At 43.5% G+C, this 12,968-nt stretch overlaps 1 protein-coding gene across 1 annotated transcript; it reads left to right on the top strand.

Annotated features, from left to right (window-relative positions):
• Positions 1–2,590: 2,590 nt before the first annotated feature.
• On the top strand, positions 2,591–11,875 carry LOC143486099 (polymeric immunoglobulin receptor-like). Its single transcript, XM_076985942.1, has 6 exons — positions 2,591–2,749; positions 2,949–3,266; positions 3,858–4,199; positions 8,663–8,767; positions 11,191–11,219; positions 11,332–11,875. The coding sequence occupies exons 1-6, from the start codon at positions 2,710–2,712 to the stop codon at positions 11,449–11,451; spliced, it is 954 nt and encodes a 317-aa protein (XP_076842057.1). The 5' UTR covers positions 2,591–2,709; the 3' UTR covers positions 11,452–11,875.
• Positions 11,876–12,968: the final 1,093 nt, after the last annotated feature.

Genomic DNA, 12,968 nt, shown 5'->3' with positions numbered 1-12,968 from the left:
CGTAAGGAACTAGCTGCATTTGACCTTGTTTCCAGCGTCTCATCCATTCTTTCTTTTCCCAGAACTCACTATGCTTGATGAGAATGTTGCCTTTTTACTATTCTGCTCTCGCTGTACTTGGATGTCCAGTTATGCAGATAGATAACAGTTCTTCAAAATATGAGGCAAAGGTTTTTCACAATCGTAGTAGTGTTTATTTGACTCTATAATGAAGGCACTGTAAAACTACAAACATAAGAGAGAACATAGTAAACACGCATATAGTCACACAATATATACATTTCACGATCTAAATTAAAGCTCCACTGTCTTAAACTACAACTGGCATATCTCCCATAAAGGATAAACAATAGGTAGCATGCATCCCGCTAGCTCGATGCTAACATATAATGGGTTTTCCCATAGACAAGCTAATGCGATTAGCATTGATGAGCGCGACTGCGTAATAACATAAATAAGACTACAAACTACATTACATCACTCTACATGAACTTAAAATGCACTCATACTTACAGGCATATATTTCCCATGCTCTGTGTAAAACTAACTTCGAGAACAACAAACTGTTCAGCCTGTGAACCTGGACACTACCAGTTCAGACTCTTTCAACTTCTTATTCAATTGCAGAAACTTAGGTTAACCTGTCCACCTGCTCCCCTAGTGGGCTGGTGGCGCTACTGCACTCCAGTAGTGGCAGCACAGTACTATTTAAAAGTGGCCAGTTCTGCCCCCCGAGTATGTCTGCTCGGCGGCTCCGCTCCCTGAGGACATCAGTTCGGCAGTCCCACCCCCCGAGGACGTCAGTTCGACGGTCCCACCCCCAAGGACGTCTCATTACTTCAGCCTCTTGTTCCCGTGACCTGGAAGCGGTCACCCATGCCCCCTGTATCTGCGACCCTCCGCTTGTTCCTGTTCTCACGACCCAGAGGGGGTTGTTGCCTGTTCCCGCTGCCCGGCAGCGGACCCCGCCGGTCCCTGCGGCACATCAACCGGTCCCACCAGTCCCCGTGTGGGCATTGATTTAATGTATTGTTTGCTCCTCGCTATGGTTGTTCGTCCCCTGTGCCCATGTTCCCGTTGGTCCCATGTTCCATCCCTGGTTTTGTGTTGGTCACTGTTCCCGTTGTTGTGTCTGTCCAAGTCTGTGTACCTGTCCCTGTGCCTGTATCCACACTGTAAAAAAACAGAACTTAAAATTGCTTGCCTTACAATGATTTTTAGTTTAGATGAGCCAAAAATAATTAATTGCACCATAAACTATAACAAAGTAATTGGATCAGCTTACTTTATTGAGTTTCTTGTTAAAAGTTTATCTGACTTTACAACCTGCATTGTCAAAATATACAAATTGTAGTTGAACCCTAGTTAAGGCCAGGCCAACTCCTCTGCGCATGCTCAATTTGACTCCTTAGTTGAGAACGGGGCGGGGTTTGCGATTTCTGCCAGAATTGGACTCCGGACATCTTTAAATGGATTTCACCTGCGGCAAGCAGCGAGCTACGCTACTCTGAACTGAATATTAATCCAAATGTGTTTTGTCATTTGTCTTATATGACCCAACTTCAGTCAGCTAAACTAAAAATCATAGTAATGCGAGCAATTTTAAGTTCTGTTTTTTACAGTGTATGTGCTCTGCGATCCTTATGCTATTTGTATTTGTGAGTATTGTTCCTGTCCCATCGTGCATTCCTTCTAGTGTTCTCCCCGTTGCCCTGTTAGTTCTCCTTGTGTGTCTGATCATGCCGATATATCTGTCTAACCTGGAAGGCACCCCTGCCTGTTGTTACGACCTTGAATATGGAATCCCCTTTAATAAAACACGCTCTCCTCAGCATTTGTGTCCGTCTCCTTGCTCTGTAGCGCGAGCTACGCTACGCCCCACCAGCTGATCGTCACATTACTTAAGCGCCCAAACTGGTATGTTATCAGGGCCTGCTGAGGGAGAGGAGTGGCCCTTCACAACCCAGTGGCCATACTGACATGTGCTCAAACCCCAGTGATCCTGCAGTGCCTGAGGCTGGTGGTGTTTCACATTAAGTCTGCTGTCATCATGAGCCATGCTGGGAATCCTTCTTTTATGTGTCACCAGAACCTGAACTATCTTGATTCTTGAACAACATCTCACAAACTCTCCTAACAAATAATAGGAGGAAGACAAATACTGATCAGCAGAAAACCATCACTGACTGTTCTGCTCTTTAATCTAGTCTCCAGTACAATGTTGATCTCATTGAACACTTAAGCATTATGAACACATGAGAGATCACCTCCTTCACAATGAAGCTCAGATGCAATTGCTTCATCCAACTTGGAAATACAGAATCTCTCTCTCTCTCTCTCTCTCGATAGGTCAAAAAAGGAAGTGGTCATTGTTTCATGGACTAGTTTTTACCTAACCCTAAATTCATTATGTGATGCATCTTTATGTTAAATCTGTTAATTTGTTACATGGGACACAATTTCTCTATATTTGAAAAAATTTCCTACAAAGCTTTAATAAATATTTTATATGTCACTTCCTGGGAGGAATAAAACTGACTTGTCATGGTCTCTCTCTCTCCCTCTTGAAAGAGGGAAGTCCATTGTCACTTGCGCTTTATTAATCGGATGAAGAAACAGCCCAGACAGAGACAGAGCTGTGGTGTGAGGTACAGCACATGTTTACAGTGGAGTGGAGTTGGTCTGGATATCTGAACTCCTGAACTCAGAATGAAGGTCTTCATCATCTTCACCCTCTACCTGATCTCAGGTAATGAAAAGCACTTCTACATCATCAACACTGTCAGTAAGAGGAAGTTATTTGTCTGAGTATATTTTCACAGGAAGGTTGTTACGGTCTGAATTCGTCTGCACAGCAGTGTTCTAGTTGTGATTACAAAAGTCACCACTGAGCTTTCACAAACATATTATGACCTCATTCGGATGTTTCTTATGTGTTTCCGTGACAGGAGTGTCCACCAATGAAGTGACAGCATATTCAGGAGGAGGAGTCAAGATCAAATGCAAATATCACGAAGGATATGAAACAAACAATAAATATTTCTGCAAGGGTAAAGGTACATCATGTGCTGACCAAATTAAAGCAGGTGTTAAACACACATGGGTGCATGAAGGCAGATTCTCTCTGTATGATAACACCAGTGCTAAAGTCTTCTGGGTGTTGATGAGAAACCTCACTGTGGAGGATACTGGAACCTACCAGTGTGCAGTGGATATAAAGGCAAAGTTAGACACATACACAGAAGTGGAAATGAACGTAAAGGCAGGTGAGTGTCCTCCTCTACAGCTCCTGTTCATCATACTACCCCTTCCAGCATCATGTATTACCACTACAGGACTCTTTATAACTGTGTGATGTCATCATGCCTTTAGTGGGGGGCGTGGTCTCTAAAGAAGTGACTGCATATGCAGGGGGAGGAGTCAATATCAAGTACAAATATGAGGATGAATACAAAACCAAACTGAAATCTTTCTGTAAGATTGCAAAGGATCAGTGGTGTTTAGATCAAATAACAAACCCAGAACATTGACTGGAATCATCAGCTCAGATCCTCAGTTCATGACAACAGAAGTGCAGGATTCTTCAGTGTGTTTATGACTCTGACTCTTCAGTGTAAATGTCTCTGGAACATACCAGTGTGGTGTTGTTGTGTCTGATCAACTACACACCTACACTGAAGTGAAGGTGAATGTAACAGAAGGTGACGAGACATTTGTATACAAGTAGAACTGAAATGATTGGTTCAGTGAAGCTGGTTGAATGAGTATGAAACAAAATTCCTTCATGTTGCCAGCATAAAGGTTAGTATGTCTAATCCTGACGATTATTTATATATGATGATTGTTTTGATTGACAGAATATTATTATGGGAGGTTCATCAGTGAGACTCGCTATGTAGGAGGAAGTGTGGACATCAGTTGCAGCTACCCAGAATCCCAGAGGAGTGACCCCAAGTTTCTCTGCAAAAGAGTGGACATTGGTATTTGTGCTTATAGAGCAGCAGTTAAAGAGAGTGGAAGATGGATAAATGAGGGACACATTTCTCTATATGATGACAGAACAAATCAAATCCTGACTGTGACTATCAGAGAGGTGACAGAGCAGGACTCTGGTACATACTGGTGTGGAGCTGAATCAGACTGGGAATCTGATCATGGATACATGGTTTATATGACACAGATCTACCTGAGCGTGACTGGTGAGTAGATCTTTGCTGTCAGTGTGTTTTTTTTTCTCTTGAATATCTGTTATGTGGCTTTCAGTGGGCATAGGTTTTAACAAGAGACCCAACAGGAACACGGATTATATAGACGTTGACAGTTCATTACCTTTTAGTACTTTGAATACTCTCTGTTTTGATGAAGTCGGGGTGAGTTTGCTCATCATAATAGAAGTGCATGCTATTTATTTAATAGACATTTAGAAGTCATTTATTGTAATCACTCCTTATATGGGCAGTCATGGTCTGGTGGTAGGGAACTGGTCTTGTGACCGGAGGGTCGTGGGTTCGATTCCCAGACCTGAGGCCTTGAGCAAGGCACCTAACCCCAACTGCTCCCCGGGCACCGGGCTAGGGCTGCCCACCGCTCTGGGCACGTGTGCACCACAGCCCCCTAGTAATCACTGGTGTGTGTGTGTGTGAACTGCACAGATGGGTAAAAAGCGGAGGACAAATTTTGATTGCTGTGTAAAAAATCACAATTGACAAAATATGGAATTTTTTTTTTATAACATAATTTATTATATATCTGTAACGATTTCGGATTAGGAGACGGACACAGCTCGCAGCCTAACTGCGCCAACTCGGATGGTGCGAGACCTGTGAGACACAAATAACAAGGATTTTTAAACAGTCAGAGAACTAAACATAAATAAACGATACAGCGAACGTCTAGACTGGAATGACTGAACCTCAACAGTGAAGATACTCAGACAACAGGACCACGAAGAGATAGGTACTCGAGAGCTTCAACATAACAGAGTTTAGTGGCGTGGTAACAGGACAGCACCTGAGAGTTACACAAACAAAAACCTACAACAAAGGAATGAATGCAGGGAATAAAACCCAAACTCATTACACGGACAAACCCAAACAGCTGATGAGACTAATACTGGGCGGGGAATAAAACAGAGGGCATGACAATGGACAATTAAACAAAGACAAGCAAATTAAATGACAGCACGACACGGGAGGAGGGCCGAGTCAGACGTTACATAAACCCCCCCCGAAGCGTGCCACTCCAGACATTACAATATCAGTCATAATTCTGTTATTAGCTATTCAGAGTGAAAAAGGTCTAAACTAAGTCTGCCTGCAGTGCCACCCTGAAGTGGTGCATTTCTCAATATGAATCAAGAAGAAAACCAGAACAGAAACAACGAAATGTAGGGACTTGGATATCCGCGCATGATAATGATTGAGCCACGGCCATTTTTCTCCGGTCGCACTGTCTAAGCGAAATCAGTGATCGCAAGCGCACTGTAAATAAATCGCTGTTTGTAGGAGGTTCTTCCCAGAGTTTTGGTAGTATGACATAATTGAATGTCCGCTATCTCTCATCCCATTAGAAGAATTCGCATTGTGCGATTCTCTTTCTTTTTGAGCCTGCTTGAAATTTTACTTCGCGTTTGGACCGTTCAAAAACATCGTCTTCTCATCAAAAAAACATCAAAAACATGTCTCAAAAACATGTCTCAAAAACATGTCTTCTCTTCCGGCTTTCAAGAGAGGCGGTCGCACTTTATCTCTGCTCCTGCACTCCCTCCCTTCTGCCCTGCTCAGCTTAGATTCTCTGTCTTGTCTAAGTAACCAGACGCTGCTCTTCGAATATTAACAAGAAAATGGATTTGATCAGGTGGTCTCTCAACGCAATTGACACTATTTTTTACACAAGGAGTCATGGTGCGGGAGAACACACATGCCCGGACGGAACGTTCTCATCTGGATATGTGTTTGACTCATGGGGGACCTGGCGTAGTTTGTGTCTTGCGCCTCTCTCCCTGGAAGATGTTGAGGACGTGTTCTTATTTGGAACTTTGATCGCAGTGGCTCTGCTGATTGGATTAGGCGTTGCCCTGGTGTATCGGAAAACTGAAAGAGTGGAGTCAGCTATTGAGCGTCCACGTCAAGTGCCCCACATGATTGATGCGGTGGGTAGAGCTGTTGGAACACAGACTGTGACTGTTGGAAAAAGCTTGGAGACGATCGTGGATGGAATCAATGCTCTACGTGCGAAGTTGGATCAGTTGGGAGACAGCCGACTTTAAGAGGAGTTCGTGCTCAAATTCCCAAGGACGGGCTCCTTGCTACATTCTTCATTCTTCTTATCTGCATTGGTGCCCAAACAAATTTCTCCCAGAAGGTCGTCGTCTTGGTTACCTGCCCCTACCCCCACACAGAGACTGTCAGAGATGGCTCTCGCCTTCCAACGCGAACTTTTACACAAAAACTGTGTGCCAGGCCTCTGGCTCCCCCCCTCTCCCTCTCTGAATGAATCACGCCTCTCACTGCTTACTGTCTGTGTTATCAATGCTGTATGTGCTCTGGGGATTTTTTGCATGCACACAGACTGTTGTCCTGTTTGCGAGAATAATCTGTGGTCATATATTTTTGTCTCCTCCTAATGTTTATGTGTATCCCCCCATTCTGCGTAATGGGCGGCGCACTAGTTGCAGCGGCCACTCTGGGCTCTGGTGCTTTAACACTGGAGTTTGGAGAAACGCAATTTCGTTCAGCTGTGCACTTGTGTAAAGTCTGAATGACAATAAAGTTGACTTTGACTTGACTTTGACTTTGATCGTGGGACTGTTCAAAAGATATTAATAGACAAGTGGACCGTTACATTATATTCTTCTTTATTGTTTCCTTAAGTGCCCGCACCTGAGTCTCGTTGCACTCCCCTGTTTCAGAGTATATTATCCCTTCTGTTTCAGTCCTCCGTGTCGGTCATTGTTTTGTGTGAATCCTGCCTTGCCGTGTCCTGCTCTGCTTGTTCTCTTCGTCTCACCTTTCTAGCATTTTGTCCTTGTTCCATGTCTGTTTTGATCTGTAGTCTGTTCTCCCAGCATCTGTTGGTACGTAAGTCTTCCTTGCCCGCCTGCTCTTTTGTGTTCCCTGTTCTTAGGTTTTCCTGACTCTTGTTTCTTGTATGTGTTCTAGTTTGCTTAGCCTCTTTATGTTGACCTGTCGTGTTCTGTTGTAGTTTCCCCTTCGTGTTTAGCTGTAGTCTAGTCTGCTCTCGCCAACTGTCTAGTTTTGTTATTTCCCTCTCCCCATTTGTAATCATGGTTCTCCCAGTTATATTCATGTAGCTTTGTAATGTTACGATGTGTGTTCCCTTAGCTCGGTTGCTTCGTGATTTCATTCTGTGGTATTAGTCTTTCATGGTATAGTGTGGTCCCTGTTTGTATTCTATGTTTCTGTCTTGTGTGTTGTCACTCCCCTCTTAATAAATATTCAGATACCTCCATATGCATCACTCCCACTGTTCCTAATCGTTACAAACGCGTAAGACAAAAAACAAACAGTTCAGCCGTTTGCCGTTTCTGTCGTGTCGTCTCGTCGCGGTGCGTTTCGGCAAGTAGGCCTATAACAATTTTTTGTTGTTGTTTGTTTTTTAAACCCCGTTACTTGAACCTTTACTTATATTTTTTTGCTGTTGTGTGGCAATTTTTAAATATTTTCAGGCAGGCATATTTTATTTAAAATATTTCTGACATTTTGCACAGTGCCTGTCTGACAGTTCGATATGCGCACTAACGGTTAATGTTATCTAACGTTTCATTAAAAAATAAATAAGTAAATAAATAAAAGCTGAATAAAGCCAACCTACCATGTTTATTCATTTATCTGAGTGTTTAGGTTTTTACTTTGAAGTGGAAAAAAGTCCTGAATGAGAACGGGATCCCGTTTAAGGTGCTCTAGATAAAAATAACCCCCCCCCGGTAGACAATTAGTCGACTAAAGGAAAAATCTGACGAATCAGATTCGACTATGAAAATCCTTAGTTGAATACACCTCTAATTTGGACACAAAAGCACAAATCATAACAAGACACTGACAACATATAACAAAACACACCACTAAAGGGAGGGGGGGGGGGGTTCAATAGAAAACAATGATCATCACAGACTAGACACAACACGGGGTTTAAATACACCAGACAGAACAAGAAACACCTGAAACCAATGACAAGGGGGCCGGGATTACAGAACACGAGGAGGGACTACATATGACAGAACATGCACATGGCTAAATAAACAAAACATCCATGATTGACAGGTGGGGGCGGGGCTAACTATGACACATGGCAGTCAATGTTCAGTGTAAACTTAGTGTCTGAGGAGGAGCCGGTTACAGAACCTAAATATTCTGTTTATAAAGTTTTGCAAATAATAATCTATTATAAAAGAAACACATTAGAGTCACTTCACAGTACAAGTGCAGGCAATGAAATGGAGTTTTACTGTAAATCTAATACTGTAAATGCAGCTTCACAGAGGTCACTACATTTTAGCATCTCAAAATTTTGGTCAAGTTGTCTCCACCAGGTGAAATCCCTCTTTCCTTACACACACCACAGTGTAACACCAACATTATTAGGTTTCATCATTGTCACATTATTTTTACAGTTATGTGTGTGTGTGTGTGATTCATTATAGCTACAGCATTTCCTGGAATGGTGGTGTACTCCTCTATTGCTGCCAGTTTAGTGCTGGTTACTGCTGCTGTTATTACTGCGTTCTACTGCAAAATGAAGAGAAAAGGTAACACACACTTCATAATGCAAACACATAACATGCTTAGTTACACTCTGTCACACACAAACAGTTACTGGTTGTGGGGAGCAGTTAAAATGCTTTATGGAATTAATTGTTCTATAATCTAGAATGTTCTAGAACTGTACAGATGTTCTCATGCCTTGTAACAACATTTGGCCTGACCTTTCAGTTAATGAGGCTGATCAGTGGTTTATACCTCATTGTGAACTCTTATCATGGTTGAGCTGAGTCAAGATGGCGCCACGTACGGCTGCCCTGGCGTTCGGGTGCTCTTTGTTTTGTTTGTTTTTGTGCGTTATTCGTGTGTCTTCGTGCTCCTACAGTCGCGAGGAGCTACTAAACATCAGAACAACAACCCCTACAGGCATTCCACCAGTTTTTCTAGTGCCTGCTGCAGTATTAGCGCACTTTATTAACAGAAAAGTGAGACGCCACCGAAGAGAGAAGCGAGCTGGCGTACTCGTACGCCTTCGCACACGGGGGACGCGTACGCCCCTACCTGGGATTTTCCTCTCCAACGTCCGCTCACTCTCCAATAAAATGGACGAGATCGCGCTGCTGATGAGAAGAAATAGCGACTTTTCCTCCTCTAGTGTGTTGTGCTTCACAGAGACATGGATGAACACACAGACCCCGAAATGTGCGCTCCATCTTGAGGGATTCCAGCTCCTCCGCGCGGACAATGGGCCGGAGGTAAAACGAAAGGTGGAGGAGTCTGTTTCTTTATCAACAACGCCTGGTGCTCCGATGTCACGGTGATTTCCCAACACTGCTCTCCTTCTCTGAAGTACATTTTCATTAAATGTAAACCGTTTTACTCTCCATGTGAGTTTTCCTCATTTATTCTGGCCGCTATTTATATTCCACCGAGCGCCGATGTGCGCGAAGCTGAGCGTGCTCTGGTGGACCAGATTATGAACGTGGAGCGGTTTTTACCGGACTCCCTTGTTATAGTCCTCGGAGATTTTAACAAAGGGAAACTTAGTCATGAACTGCCGAAATACAAGCAGTTTGTTACATGTCCGACCAGAGAGGGGAACACGTTGGATCACTGTTACACTACAGTGAGTGGTGCTTACCGTGCTGTGCCCCGTGCAGCTTTAGGATTCTCAGAAAATGTCATGGTTCACCTGATCCCTGCTTACAGGCAGAGACTAAAACTCTCTAAACCTGTCGTGAGGACATATAAAAAGTGGACCAGTGAAGCTGTGGAGGAGCTACGCACGTATTTGGACACCACAGACTGGGACATGTTCAAGACTTCTACAGACAGCCTAGATGAATACACATATACAGTGACTCCAAGCCACAAGCCCCCTGCCCCCCCTTATCCTCACCGACACCCCCATCACCACTGTGGACTATTACTGGTTCCTTGGTACCACCATCACCCAGGACCTCAAGTGGGAGCTGAACATCAGCTCCCTCATCAAGAAGGCCCAGCAGAGAATGGATGTTCTGCGGCAGCTGAGGAAAGCCAAACTGCCGGCCCAGCTGATGGTACAGTTCTACACGGCCATCATTGAGTCCATCCTCAGCTCCTCCATCACGGTGTGGTACACCGGGGCCGCTGCCAGGGACAGACAAAGGCTGCAGCGCATTGTGTGCTCCTCTGAGAAGGTGATAGGCTGCAGCCTCCCATCTTTCCAGGAACTGTACGTCTCCAGGACTGTGGGGAGAGCGGATCGGATCATAGCAGATCCATCTCACCCCGCACACGGACTATTTGATCCACTCCCCTCGGGCAGGAAGCTTCGGTCCATTCGGACCAGAACCTCCCTCCACAAGAACAATTTCTTTCCCTCTGCCATTGGGCTCAAGAACAACATAATATCATGTTATGTATCCCGCACAACCCCTGCCTTCGTCACTTTTACTTGGTATGCACTACTGCACATGCACTACTCCACATGCACTGCTCCACATGCACTGCTCCACATGCACTACTCCACATGCCCTACTCCACATGCACTGCTGTACATAGTACTGTTGTTGCACATTTTCTGCCTCTGTATTTTTATGCCCTTTGTATTTTTATTCATCTTTTATTCACTTTATTCATTCTATTTTTATTCCCTTATTATTACTTGTTTTTATGTTGCACCTTCATGCCGAAGCAAATTCCTAGTCTGTGAACCCTGTTCATTGACAATGGCAATAAAACTTTTTCTGATTCTGAATAATTGTTTGTGGTCATCTTGCACATGTCTACATCGTAAAGAGCATTGTTTATCTGATTAGCAGTAAAATATGCACATCCTTTAATTAATGCTTATAGTATCCACAACAAATATCGACCACCTACATGTGTTAATACTCAGGGTGCTAATACTCAGTGTGTAAATACTCTCTCAACATTACAACTACACTATATCTACTTGTTCTCTGTTGCTCTCCCCTCTCTTCAGGCCCAGAGACACTGACACACTCTAGAGAGGTGGGTACTTAGTCACATGACAAAATATGATCACATGACTTGGTCCAGTCATTCACTGGACAAATATATCTAAATCTTTCAACTAATTCAACTTTTTTTTTCTTCCTTTCAGACAATTGAAGAGTATGTAAATGTCTCAACTTTATCTGTTTCACAACAAACAGAAAATAAACAACCAGAGTCCATCTATGAGAACTTCAATCCCACAATCAACCAGTGTAAGAACATCTGAGCCCAGAGAACAATGCAGAGATTAACCACATCTGGAAACATGTGCATCACACCATCTACATAACTTATTCTGCACACTGTCTACAGAAAGTGACTTTTTTAGTTCAAGCTTCAGAGGTGACAGACATTTACTAACTCACCTCTGTTGACTAGTGTAACTGTTGATCTTTGTACCTGTTCATCTGTGTACCTGTCTTCCCGCATACCTGTTTACTTGTGTACTTAAAAAGTAAAAAAATTCATCACTAGTGTGTGTAAGTGATGTATTAGAACTAGTGTCATTAATATTTCTTGTTAGTTTTGATACGGTCAAGAAGAGAAATCTAGGGTTATTTTTGTTGTTTTCAAATAAAATCAAATCAAGTTTTATTGGTCACATGCATGGTCGTACTGTGTACAGCTCAGCAGTGAAATGCTTTGCAGACTGTCTGTTCACATTTTAGGGAGAAAGAAAAAAAAAAATAATAATAATGTGGGGGGGTGGGGAGCATCATCAACAGGATAGAATACTTTTAAAATTGAAAAATATAAATATAGTGCAAAAATATGCAACGTATGCAGTGTAAATATAAATATTTGTTTATATTTGTTTATATAAATATAAATGTGCAATTTTAAAAAATGTGCAATTTAAGAAAGAAATGTGCAAGTGTGTGCATTAAATTAAATGTTCATTAGTGCAAGTTTGTATTAATGTCAATGTCTGGAGTTCAGGGCACAGATGGCCTGCGGGAAAAAGCTCCTCATTCTCTCTGTGTTTGTCCTCAGAGCGCAATAGCGTCTTCCTGACAGCAACAGAGAGAAGAGTCCATTGTTGGGGTGACTTGGGTCCATCACAATCTTTCTGGCCTCGGTCCAGCATCGGTTGGTGTAAATGTTCTGCAGGTCAGGCAGCTCTGCTCTGATGATGCGTTCAGCTGAACATATCACCCTCTGTAGAGTTCGTCTGTCCTGCTGGGTGCTGTTACCAAGCCAGGCTGTGATGTTCCCAGTTAGGATGCTTTCATTGGTGCAGGTGTAAAAGTTTTTCAGTACCTTGGAGGGCAGTCTGAAGTCCCTTAAGCGTCTCAGATGGAAAAGACGTTGACGAGCCTTCTTTGCCACGACATTGACATAACATGTCCATGACAAGTCCTGCGAGATGTGGACCCCAAGGTACTTAAAACTGTCCACTCTTTCCACCATGGTCTCGTTGATGGCCACAGGATGCTAGTTCCTCACCTGCTTCTTCCTGTAGTCCACTATCAGCTCCTTTGTTTTGCTGACGTTGAGGAGGAGGTTATTTCCCTGGCACCAGTCCTCCAGGTGTTTAACTTCCTCCAGGTAGGTCGTCTCGTCGTCACCGGTGATCAAACCCATCACGACGGTGTCGTCAGCAAATTTGATTATGGTGTTGGAGCAGGTAGTGGCCACACAGTCATGTGTGTACAATGAGTACAGCAGGGGGCTCAGAACACAGCCCTGGGGGGCTCAGAACACAGCCCTGGGGGCTCAGAACACAGCCCTGGGGGCTCAGAA

Source organism: Brachyhypopomus gauderio, unplaced genomic scaffold (genome assembly GCF_052324685.1).
Source record: "Brachyhypopomus gauderio isolate BG-103 unplaced genomic scaffold, BGAUD_0.2 sc44, whole genome shotgun sequence".
Lineage (NCBI taxonomy): Eukaryota > Metazoa > Chordata > Actinopteri > Gymnotiformes > Hypopomidae > Brachyhypopomus > Brachyhypopomus gauderio.
The sequence above is the reverse complement of the archived record's forward strand: the minus strand, read 5'-3'. Positions and strand labels throughout refer to the sequence as shown.